We start from the raw sequence: 13665 nt of genomic DNA on the forward strand, positions 1-13665 counted from the left end.
TTCTTTAAAAATTTCAAAATACTGACCCTTCCTTCGTTATTTTATATTTGAATCAGTTTGCTTAATCCGCAAACACATATCTGCTATTCCCGACTATATTACAATTCTCCAATTGTAAAATTTTTATTGATACGTTTTTTTGTGTGTTCTGCGATGTTCATGTATGTTCTATTTGTAATTTTAATGACGTATTTTTTTTTATTGTATGATGCTTTTTTATTGTATGATCTTTTATTATTTGTATATTTTTAGTGCTTTTGTTTGTTCTTTAAATGCTTTGTCGATGAAGCTATTTTGGCTTTTTGTACAATAAAGCGTTATTTATTATTAGTATTAATAAATAAATGTTCTTACTCTTATCGAAAGATTTTTTGAAAAATGTCATACTATGCGACAGATCCGCAAAGATTTGTCCAGCTCAACACAATTTTTATACATATTTCGCTTTCAAGTGAAAGAATAATAAAAAAAATGATTTAATTTTTATTTTTTTTATAGTATTATACATTATATCCTGTATAATACTTTACTTTTAGCAAAACTCATAAATACGGGTAGTATATCAATTTTTAGAATTATAAATTGAATAATTTCTTACTTGAATCATGTAAAACGCTAAATCTCTTGTCAGCTGTCACCCTGTTATCAGAAGCTGTCAAAACCCTCGTGCTATGTCGTTCACCATCTTCCTTCTTCCACATAACAGTGTTGGTTCCAATATCTCTCACCACGCAGGTGATGAGCGCATCTTCCCCTTCGAAAGCGCGCACAGGATTGGTCAGACTGTCTCTCATAGATGGCAACCCTGTAAATAAAAGTATTGATATCAATTTTGATTCTGAAGTGTCTTATTTTGGAGTTACAATATAAATAATATGACAGAACTTAAATTAACAGCGACATTATTGCAATTTTTGGTAAAGATTGACTTTAGAAAAAATCGAGATAAATAAAAGAATAATTTTCACAAGGAAGTAATTATTTATTATATGTTACGTGTGGCTAATATAATTAATGTATAATTTTTTGTTATTAAATAATTATATTATAACTTATCTATTTTTATTAGAAATATTGCTATGACAGTAGATATCTGTCAATTTTAATTCATAGATGAAATGATTCATAGAAGAAATGACAGAATATATAAATGTCATTTTTTAAATGTCATCCGTCGAACTTTAAGAAATACATTCTTATAACAGTTTTTTTCATATGCAATTGTTTAAATATTTTTTATCTAATTTTTTCTTGGTTGTGAAAAGAGAGCGCAATGTTGTAAAATCCACTTCAATGTGTGTGTCTGCGTCTCTTTACAAAAATTGTGACGACTATATCGAGATGTTTAATGTTATGTCTGTTGGATTATCAATATTGGATTATTTTCTTCACTAAGAATAAAAATGGATAAAATTATAAAAAGAAAACAATAAAGATCAAGCTAAAAACTGAAACAATGCGCCGAAATTTACTTTCAAGTAATAAATTTTGATAAACACCCTACCAGGTCGAAACGTCAATTAATGTAATTTATAAAAAAAACGTTTTTCTCTTTTTTCCATAACAACTTTTAAAATTGCCTTATATCTATCAAAAATAGTAGATAAAATAGTACTTCAAACGCAAGGGTAGATTAAAAATGATACTTTAACAGCGAGGATAGGTTAAAAACTTTATTTCTTCTCGCTCGTTTTTTAATTGCTTCCATTTTTGAAAATGTTTGTATCCCTTTTCATAAGTTATTCGGGATTTAAATGGAAGTAGTTTGGATATGGCGTTGGTCGCCTCAGCCTGAATATCTGTTGGTAATTTACTTATTTCGTTTTGAGCCATTTATGGCTCCAATTCAATCAGCAATCGACACGAAAGAGAATTAAAAAATATTGGCTCAAACTGACAACTAAAGAGGCAGCTTTATTTATATTTGTCAAATTACATAGAAACCCAGGCCAACTCAGTACAATATTTTTTCTACTCGTAATAAATTCCTTGAAATAATAATTTCTGAATATTTTTTAAAACGTAATTCGCTATGGAAAAAAATATTATTTTATACACGACAATAAAATTGCATTATCATCTTCCGAAATTATTATTCCGAAATCTTTTCTTTGCATAAAAAATAACTATAATTTACCTGAAATATATATCGAGAGGTCGAAGAAAAGAATAAAATAAACATTGTTAAAATATAGACATAGCCCTTATTTGCACTTCCACCATGTATAGACTTAAAAGCCAATAAATGTTTCAAACAATGCTTTCACTCGACTTTTATTGCTTCTTCTGCACAAATAACAAGAGGGTCTGCAAGTTCCCAAAAGTAAACAGGGAAAGAACAACAAAACACGGAAAAATACGGAGGAAGGTTTTTACGGAGCCATTTGTTGGCAATAGTAGGGAATTTAGTTGGATCGGTTTTAGTTTTGTTTAAGTTGGCCAACAGATTCAATTTGCTGGTGTATTTTGTGGCCCAAGTTAGATTAGTGTAGGATGTGGGTATTGTCTTAACTTTTGATATGGTTGATGGTACCTGTAGAATTATAGATCTCTTTCGCTATTTAGAGTCACATTAGTCAGAGACATTTTTTTTATTAATTAAGGATAGTAAATAAAAAGTCAATCAATGGCAGCGATTTAGTAGCGAAATGGAGGCGGATATGTACGGAGCACAAACACGTATTTGGAAGATGTTGAGGGGTTTGAAACGAGAAACAAATGAAACAATACAACTAAGAACAATTGCAGAAGATACGTGGGAAAAATATTTCAGAGACTTATACGCAGAAACAGATGAACCAATGGAAGCACAGGAGACAAGCCAAAGAGATAATACAGAAGATCATGCGCAAATCACTTACAAGCAAGTAGAAGAGACAATAAGAAAACTTAAAAATAGAAAATCTCCTAATCAAGATAAAATACTAAACGAGCTAATAAAAAACGCAGGCACGGCTATCATAGACGAATACACAAAACTGTTTAACATTATATTACAACATAAGAAAATACCAGAAGAATGGAAACAAAGTATAACAATACCCATTTTTAAAAAGGGAGATAAAACAGACCCAGCAAACTATAGAGGAATAACATTACTGAGCACCTCGCTAAAACTTCTGACTAAGATCATTGCGGACAAAATCTCCTCAATAGTGCCAATAAGCGAGGAACAACAAGGATTCCGAAGAAACCGATCAACTACCGATACACTATTCATATTCAGGCAACTAGTTGAAAAATCCTTAGAATATAACTCTCCAGCCTATCTATGTTTTATAGATTTAACAAAGGCCTTTGATAGAGTCCAACTAAAAGACATCATCACCATCTTGGAAAGCAGTAATGTCTCGAAAGAACTCACAGAACTTATCAAGGACTTAAACACAAACACAACAACCCAAATAAGAACAAACTTTACCTTAACGCAGCATCTTCGAACTACAACTGGTATTCGCCAAGGCGACAGCCTCAGCCCTCTGTTATTCAACACAATCATGGATCAAGTAATAAAAACCGTCAAGAATACTGGATTAGGATATCGAATGGGAATGCATAAAGTAAACATATTATGCTATGCCGATGATGCAGGCAGAACAACTTAACATGCAAATTTCCACAAATAAGACCAAATGCATGACCATTACAAAGGAGCCTCTACGGTGCAAATTGGTAATAAAAAACAAAACTATTGATCAGATAATGTCATTCGAGTACCTCGGATGCAAAATTACAAGCTCAGGATTCCTGGAAGAAGAAGTAAGAAAACAAGCCAATAAAGCTGCCGCAATATCAGGACATCTTAAATATCCCATATGGAAAAACAAACATTTGAGTACAGAATGTAAGTCAAGAGTATACAAAACCTGCATACGACCAGTGATGACATATGGTGTGGAAACCAGAGCTGAAACATCAGTAACAAAGAGAATCCTACGAACTACTGAAATGAAGATCTTAAGAATGATAACTGGATACACATTGAGGGACAGACAGAGAAATGTAGACATAAGAGAAAAGTGCCAAACAAACGACGTTGTCAGATGGATAAGGCAGAGAAGAAGAGAATGGAACCAGCATGTCAATAGAATGGGCCCCGACAGAATGGCCATAATAATTCGCAACAACGTACCCCATGGCAGAAGACCTACTGGACGACCACCTAAACGTTGGCAAGACAGTTGGCAGTCAACCTCGCAAGAGTTGCTTAGACGAGGAGGAAACCGAAACTAAACAGGCGATACGCCTTCTAAAAGAAGAAGAAGAAGAAGAAGAAGAAATAAAAAGTCCTCTCTGTCTACTGATTATATGTGATACATTGCTTTAATTTTTGCTAATTCTTTTTGTAAATCACTTTTTTTTTATCCTAAAATATTCAAAATTATTCCCAATTTATCCAATTTTCGCTTTTAACATTTTATTTTACCCATTTTCTCTACTGCGGGTCAAAATTTCATTTTGTCCTTCGTTCCTGCTATGTTTTACATGTATTAAACCCCAAGTGCCGCGGCTCGTGACGCCAACAAGGTAAGGTATACTACGTATAGAAAATATAATGGGTTAAGGTGTGATAGATATAGTTTATATTGGCCATTAACCGCGTCATTTATAAAAGGATTTGTAAGGTAGGCAACTTTATATACACTTGTGTTTGGTAGTTTACTGACAAACGATATAAAAAGTGGTGGTTTTTGTCTTTGTCTAGAAATCATCGTGTTATAATTGTAATTTGTAATATTGTTTATTAGTTGAGAATCAATATAGTTCATTAAGAAATATCGAGTGCATTATTTCTATATAAGTATATTACAGGATTTCAGTCACATCGCTGGAAAAATTTCGCGGTTCGAACAGTTTCGGTGTTTATAAAAACTCAAATTATAAAACAACCTAGGTTTTTGTATTGTTTATCGCGTATAATGTTTGGTTAGTCAATATAAATCAATATTAAAATTTTTAATATCGAAAAAAAAAAAGTTTTAGTTGCTGTAGCTTTGGGTTTGAGATGCAGCGCGAAATTTGTGTAGGTAATAATTCATAACTTTCTGGTCCTGGAAAAATGATGAAATCTTGTTGACTGATTCAGGAATAGATATTTTTCAAATAGACAACATATGGTGTTTAGTTTGTAAAATCGTGGGGTTAAAAGAAAACAATTAAAAACATTATTCCGTATCACTATCTGGGGTAGCTAAGAACCTTGTCTAATTCAAACAATAATAATTTGTTAATATAACAAATTATTTTTTCGGACACATAAGTTATGTTTTTTAGATTGCTAGCGTACTTTAAAACTTATTTAAGTTAAATAATTTCACAAACGCTTGCCTACAAGTTTTTTGATTGTTTTAAACAAAATAATGTCTTACTTTAATAAAACATTGTGTTGAAACACAAACGGTATAAAATAAATTTGAGTCAAATAAAAAAGTTTTCTGTCAGGTCTACATAAAAAAGACATTAGTACTAAACAACACTTGTTTTAAAAGTAATTAGGTCCTATTTCGTTAAACTACACTATTAAAATTAATAGACATAAACAAACGATTTATGTGTTTTTAATAATTAGTAAGTTGTATAATCTAATTCAAATAAAGTTTAATTTGAGCGAGAAAATATTGTGTTAGAAGAAAAAAAATTATCTTGTGCATAATGTATCTTGTAAATTTGACTACTGCTTTATCTGAATCCAAAAAAATACACATATAATTCAATAAATTACTCATCAGATAATAAATCTTATCTAATTACGCCAAGTTATTTTTTTTCTGTGTTTTATCATAATTTGTATTTATTTTTAGATTTATTTTCCTTCAACTAAACGTACAAGTATCTTGTAAGAAACCAATTAAATTTGGTCGCGTCTGAAAAAAAATCGACGCAATATTTTTGCTGCCACTGCTAAGATTAGACCATGATACCAGGAAATTGACAATAATGGGCCCAATTTGCAAAGGATTGCGACCATAATTGGAAATAGAAATTTTTCTAGCATTTTTCTATTTACACCTGCTTTGTATATCTTCGATATCTTCGTTTTTTATAGTGAGATTTATCCATATTAACGCGTCGAAGTAAAAATATAAATTTAATCAATATTTTCTCTTACCACACTGTATATACCTAAATGAGGGATAACTGAATATCCATTCAGAATCTTAAGATATAATATAATACCGTTCGCATCGCCGAAACCAATCTAGCCGGCTTTCAAGACAAGTTTAGATAATCCAACTTGTCTGCAACTAAATTCTAAAGGATAACTTCAAACTTCGGTGGTATTTGTTACGTTAGAATGCCAATGTGGATTGATATTGACACAAAGCCACAAAGAAAAATATTCTGTGGTTACCAATCAATATTAAGAAAACAGAACATAAAATAAATATTACATATTTAGAAATATTTATATAATTTTATATGGCGATTTATCCAAAATTAATCGGTAATACTTTCTTTAGTTATATTTTTATGTAAGAAATATTCTCGAATTTTTTAATTCAAAAATATAAGAAAGGTAGAAGAGATATGGATGTCACATATAAATCCCAATTAACAAATGAGTCTCATACATCAAAGAATTATGAAAATTATTTAAAAATGGTGGGAATTTTACTGATAGAAAAAAAAACAAAAAGTAAGTTTCTATGAACATATGCTCTAAAATACTTCTCAAAGATGTTAGAGCCCTCGAAAGGGTAAATAAAAATAATATACCTACTTTGTTTATTTTTAAGAACATTAGCAAACCGTTTTTCCTGAAATTTGGTACTATTACACACATTTTAATGCCAAATGAATGGCGATTGTGTAAAATTCCGTAACAGCCCTGAAAGGCTTTCAACTAGGGTAGATAATACTACTGGTGGTATTTCTTTTATCCTTATAGATACAGTAATTTCAACATCTAGACCCTTAAATGTTCGAATTAAAGAACATAAAGATTATTTAAAAAAGGGAGATTTTCACAAATCTAAGATTTGTCAGCATTCATGGGACACAGGGCAGAGAATAAATTTTAATAACGCCAAAATTGTAAAGAAAGAAGCGATACCCTCTAAAAGAAAAATAAAAGAGGCTTTCTTAAAACAATCTAATAAAAATAAATGTATTGCTCATGCATCTGTAGATGTTACTAATGTATGGCAATCGCTTTTTTGATTTTAAAGAACATAACATAAATAAACATAACATACGTAAAAATTAAAAATAATCATACAGAAAGCTTGGGGCTTTTTGGTTTTATTTAAAATTTTATTAAGTAATTGTTATCAGGTAGTAATTGTTAATTTTGAAGTTTAACTTGGATATATAATGTCACTTTAACAGAACGTCAACGGTTTTTGTAGACATATCTGTTTAAAAAACTAAAGTGTTCTCGAATAGTTGAATTTAAATATTTTAAATGTTTTTTTCTTTATTCTTTGCATTTTTTTTGCTTCCGACGACGGAAAGAGATAAACTTTCCGAAACGTTAAGCATTTTTTTATTCGTTAGGCAAATTTGTATATGTTTAAACCTAACTTCGGACAAGTAGTTTCCGTTTGGGATTAACGCAGAAGTGTTTACATAAAATAGCTATTTTATTTTGTAGGTTTTCTTGCAGTGGTGAAATTTTGGCAGGATTTTTTGGAGAGATGAATCCGCCACATACTGTTTGACCAGCGGATCTAAAGCTACGGAAGGAATGCGAGAAAAAAAAATCGATATTGCCACGTTTATCTATAAAATTGCAAAATTGCCAGAGATGAACTATAAATTTCATATATTTTTAGTATATATAATGTATTCAGCATATATTCTGACGTATATTACTAAGGAATTTTAAAGTAGTTCATATTGTTCGATATGTTTTATTTAATAACTTATTTCTTTCATTCAGTATAATCTGCTTATTATAGAAGGTGAAGATTTTTCAAGGATGTCATTGGCAAACCGGCATCGCCGCGCATGGCTGCCTATTCATCGAACATGATTGGCGAGAGTACGTCGCAGGATTTGTTACCACGCGGTTGCCATGGCTTTTACGCCTTTCCTATTCGCTATCTTTATCCCCAACTTCACGGTCTCTTCTGAAAAGAGTAGAAATATTGAATACTATTGAAATATCCAGTGGCGGTGTCATTCTTTTGATCATTATTACTTTCTTTCATTATTTTATACCGGTTATCCTAAACTTAATTCCTATATTTTTCGTATATTTAATAGTTAAGTTGTGTTTTATTGTTTTGTTATCTTGTTATAATGTTTTGCGTTCGTAGTTTTTAATTATTAATATTAAGTTTGATCGTATATTTGTGTTTTAAAATGAATAAATTTGTTAAGGGTAAGACGCTAACATAGCCAGACAAGAGAAATAATAGCTAATTTAAGTAGAATAATAATAATAATATATGTAATTATTAGAATATTAAAATTAAATATTGGCTAAAATGAAAAGCACGCATTTTACCTAAACTAAAATAAATATAAAAAAAACGTGGATGAAATCTCATTTGGTTTATTTCCTTGTGTTCATAATAGGGTTTGCGAGGAAGAAGCTACAGAAAGTTCGCTTAAGTTGCCGCTTAAACGTAACTTAACTTGAGCGGATATATTATACCGGAGTTAGCGCATCGGCGATAAAAAAATTCACACAGAAGATAAAAAAAAGCTGGATACTAACCCCGATAAAATGATATCCAGCCCTAGAAAGAAACGACGACGTGAGACTGCTGTTGCAAAGCTCGACGACTTTGATTTCCAAGTAGTCACGTATTTGATAAATAGATTTTATCTCGAATTCAAAGTCGTCCCCACAATTAGAAAGCTTTTGCAAAAATTGCAGGAAGAATCAAATTTTCCTTTGGCAGGGAAACGCTTAGGGGGTTATTAAAACCAAATGGATTTTTTTGGCGTAAATGTCAAAATAACAGATAAATATTAATGGAGCGGCCCATTATATTGCAGAAAGAGATATAAATATATACGCGAATTTCAAAAATATCGCCATGTATTATCTATTTGGATGAAGCATGGGTAGACAATGACCTAACCTTTAAAAAGTGCTGGCGGAGTGATACCATATCTGGTGTAATAGGCAATATTGGATTTGCTGGTGAGTAAAATTATATTTTGTTTGCGCTTCCAAAATTAACTATTTTCAAGATTTTTTTGGCTGGAAATAGTTATATCTAAAATTATGTATATGTATTATAGAAAAAAATATAGTTAGTACAGATATATAAATAAATATACCTCAAGACTCAGTCTTGATTATCTGCTGATGATGCTAACATGGTTAGCGAAACGTGCGTCCAGTGTAAAAGTAAAAGTGTTTTGGTGTATTGTGCTGATTTAGTGTTTTATTTTGCTGTGTAAGACCAAAGGTTCCAAACCGCAGCTGTAATTATTTCTTCTATTATACTAACAACACATAATAATAAAATGATTCAAAATATTTAAGGGAGCTTTAATAAAAGCTTTTAGTGTTTATCCGCTAACTCAACACTAACGATTTCAACAGCATAAAGTTCTTTGAAAAAAATTATTAATCTGAATATTATATTTATGATACACATTATTTTCATAAAACACCGTACGCCCATGCCTATTTTATGAATGAAATTGGGCGTGTTTTGTTTACAACTGCGTTCCCCTGCCGATACCCCGTAGCTTCAGATCTGTTGGTCACTCTATAGGTATAGACATTTTTTTTTCGAATTATGAATGTTTTTAATTTAAATTATCCCATCACTAATATTTTAAAACAATTTATACTAAAAGGAAATATAGAAAAAAAACAGAAATATTTTTTTTTATTTTTTACTAATCTGTTCAAAACTAGAAAATAAAAAAAGAACAACTTTTGAATTATACTCGGTATATTTAAAGCGTTGTACACAAACCGCAAAAGTAGCTGATACAATTTTCATCTCCAGGATAAATATTTCAATGGGAGAAGAGAAATAAGCGAGGAAAACTTGGATAAAAATGATATCCAGAAATGTTTTTCCTCCGGATGCAAATATGCAAAACGATAAAGCCGAAAAGCGTCTGGATGCGTCCCGAAAATACGCCGTAAATTATTCTGGAAGAGGGAATATGGATTCTGGAGTGACGTAATTCCCGGGATTTCATAGCGAGCGGATGGAAAAATGTTCAGACAATGCACTTTGAAGAAAGCAAACGCAAAAATTGCGGGTTTACGCTCACTGCTTCTCTGTTGGTGAAAAAAAAAAATAGAGAAATGTTTTTGTGTGTCGAGAAACAAGAGCAAAAATCTCGCAGCAGTCTCTTTGTAATCCAGTTTGTCTTCTGTCATAAATTTAGTAGTAAAACGCATTGTATTGGTTTACTAAAAGATTTTCCTCTAAATCTTGTCGGATACTGGTATCAAAATTTTTGAATTAAAAAAACCGGCTTTATTTTTATTTTTTGAATATTATTCATATTTATTTCAACTACTTCGAAAGTAGTTCACCCCCTATAACTATTTTATTTTTTCAGATAAAAAAACGAGATTTGTTATGTTAATATAAATATGACATAAATTATAAAAGTTAGTAAGTTAATAAAAAAATAAAAGTTTCGCGAATTTTACCATTTCACTCATTACAGTTGAAGGTTGGAGCACTATACACAAGTTTATAATTGACATTCTTAAAAATTCCTTTTAGACCACGGAATAACTGTCTATCAAACGGTATTGAAAAAAATCTTGACGATCTTTCTCCACTTGAAAAGTCGAATTTTCAGAAATCATTAACCTATACCTACGTTTTCTAATTATTTGAAGTGGAGGCTAAGAATCAGTTTGAGTATTTTCCAAGAGTATGGTTTAGGTATGTGGATGATATTTTTGCTGTTTTTGACACACATTCAGACACCATAGATAATTTTATTTCTAAGTTAAATAATCGTTTTCCTTCCATTAAATTTACACATGAAATTGAGAACAACGACAGATTACCATTTCTAGATGTATTAGTTATTAGAAATACTAATAATTGCCTGGAATTTGATATCCATAGGAAAAATACCTCTACACGCAGATAAATTAGAACATTCCTAATGAATCATATCATAGTATTGAACATAAAATGGCTAGTTTAAATTTCTTAATTCATAGATTACTTAGTTTTCCACTTTCCAACGAAAGATATGAAATAGAAAGAAATTACATTAGGAATGTAGCTGAGTGTAATGGATATTCTCCTTCACTAGTTGATAAAATAATTAGAAAACGTAGGTATAGGTTAATGATTTCTGAAAATTCGACTTTTCAAGTGGAGAAAGATACGTCAAAATATTTTTCAATACCGTTTGATAGACAGTTATCCCGTGATCTAAAAGGAATTTTTAAGAATGCCAATTATAAACTTGTGTATAGTGCTAATAATAAATTACAACAATTATTAGGTAATCCAAAGGATAAAACACCTCTACTGGAAAGGTCGGGTATTTATGAAATTTCTTGTAAAGATTGTAATCAGAAATATGTTGGGCAAACTAGAAAATCAATATTAACTAGAATTAAAGAACATTTAGCTCAGATAAGATATGGTAGACCTGATAAATCTTGCGTTGCCGAACATATTGTTGATAAAGGACATTGTATAGATCTTGATAACTTAAAATTACTTAAACAAGTCTCAAATTACAGGCAATTAGATGCATATGAAAGCATCAGAATTAATAAATGTAAAGATAGTGTGAACAGAGACAACGGTCCAATTCCTTCAAGTTCTTTGTTCCTACTACTCTAGTGGCGGAAATCTAACTGTTACGCTCGGTGGGTTCTGACTCGGTTGGCTAGATCTTGCCACGCCCACTCTGTGCCCACTGAGCGAGTATATAAACGATCCAATTGTAGATTGTGTTTTAGTTTATAATCATCTGCTGATGATGCTAACATGGTTAGCGAAACGCGCGTCCAGTGTAAAAGTAAAAGTGTTTTGGTGTATTATGGTGATTTAGTGTTTTATTTTGCTATTTCACTCAAATAACTATCTACTCAACGTGTTTATTTTTTGTCAATAATGACATGTATTGACTATTTCCATTCTAAATATCTTAAGAACGGTTACTTGTAGGGATTTTTCTCAAGAGACATTTTTTACGTAAAATGTCACGGAAATGTATATTTTTTCACTCAGTACTTTTATACAGGTACGGACAAGAAGTTATTACTCTTCAAAACAGTTAAAATACATGTAGGTGGCGCCCCCTACAAATAGGAGTTATATTGACATCAAAATCAAGTTTCTCATGTCAAAAAACTCCCGGACACAAATTTTCATCTAAACATCTACGTTAGTTCAGAAATTATTTGGAAAAAATCGAAATAAAAAAAATTCTTACACCCTGTATCTCCGAAACTAAGCTTTTTAGGACATACATTTATACGAACTATTTTACTTCTTTTTATCTGCAGGACCACCCTGTATAAAAGCAAATCACAATTCAATTATCAAACAGTGATATATAAAACATTTTAATTAAACAAGAATAGAGTAATACTCGACCGAATATACATTATAAACACGACCTCAATTCGAGCGTAATCTCGTTTTAATGGGTCTTCTATAAAATATGATTAAATCAGGCCTTTTGTCCGGAGTTGAATCGCAATCAACCTGTTTAGTTGGCAGTAAACTATGTAAATTCCCTGTAATTTACCTGAGGTCTCAACTAAATTACATTTCCTTGGCAACAATTTTGGAGAAGGTTCGAATGCCCTTATATCCGTATGAAAGGGCCGAGAAGATGCCCATAGACAGAGGGTTAATTGAATTTAGAAGTATTTTGGTTTAAAATTAGTGTCTGAATTGTGGATAATTTTTCTTTAAATGTGATGGACGATGAGTCACTATTGTAACTAGAATAATTTCGAAATTCTATTGACTTTACTTAGTTTAAGAGAGTGACATTTTAAACGGACTTTTAAGTCAGACAGCCGGAAATATCTAAAGAAGAGAAAGAAATCTGTATCTCTGAAACGAATCATTTTAGGAGATATACAGGGTGGCGCCTCTCATACACCGCGGAGGCTCCAAGGAGAACGACAGTTTGTATTGAAATGAAATTTTGTGAGCATCTGTAGGTTAATTCAGAACACTTTTTAAAATATAGAGAGTTCTACAGGGTGAAAAAAGTTACATATCAAAGTTGTGTTTTTTGTAATGGAACACCCTATACCGGGTGTTGCATCGTCGAGTGGGACATAGGAAATCCCATGTAAATTTTAATGGGGTCAATTATTGACTTCCCTAATTATTATAGAGAATAATTCTATTTAGGTTTATTGAAGAGCACTAAAACCCACATTCAAAAGAATAACTTTAGATATTTTTGATTAACTCGTTTATGAGTTATCGCCGATTTCTTTTTAAATATTTCTCCTTTCTTATGGCCCTATATTTACTTATGAGCACCAGTCAAGGTAAAAGATAACTGTCAAATGAAGTTGTCATATTTAATAGTACCTAAATTAATAAGTTATTGAATATTGTAATAATATTATAATTAACCTTGTAATTGATTACTTTATTTTACTTTAATTCATATTAATTTGTATTTATAAAAACATCTTTAAGATTTCCGATGTAGGAATGAGTTTTCAATAATAATAAAGCACTAAATAGGTAAATTTCTAAAAAAAAATAATTAAAAAATTAAATTTTT

The 13665-nt window shown here is 30.9% G+C and overlaps 1 protein-coding gene across 2 annotated transcripts in view; it reads right to left on the reverse strand.

Annotated features, from left to right (window-relative positions):
• LOC115885086 (Ig-like and fibronectin type-III domain-containing protein 1) overlaps window positions 1-13665 on the reverse strand; it is a gene marked incomplete at its 5' end in the record, with an annotated part of 104886 nt that overhangs the window by 34938 nt on the left and 56283 nt on the right. For both annotated transcript variants that reach the window (XM_030903870.1, XM_030903869.1), the window contains 1 exon segment: window positions 599-805. In XM_030903870.1, the coding sequence (XP_030759730.1) occupies window positions 599-805 (207 nt within the window).

The sequence above is a fragment of the Sitophilus oryzae genome, unplaced genomic scaffold (genome assembly GCF_002938485.1).
Source record: "Sitophilus oryzae breed Bouriz unplaced genomic scaffold, Soryzae_2.0 scaffold_360_pilon_pilon, whole genome shotgun sequence".
Classification (NCBI taxonomy): Eukaryota; Metazoa; Arthropoda; class Insecta; order Coleoptera; family Curculionidae; genus Sitophilus; species Sitophilus oryzae.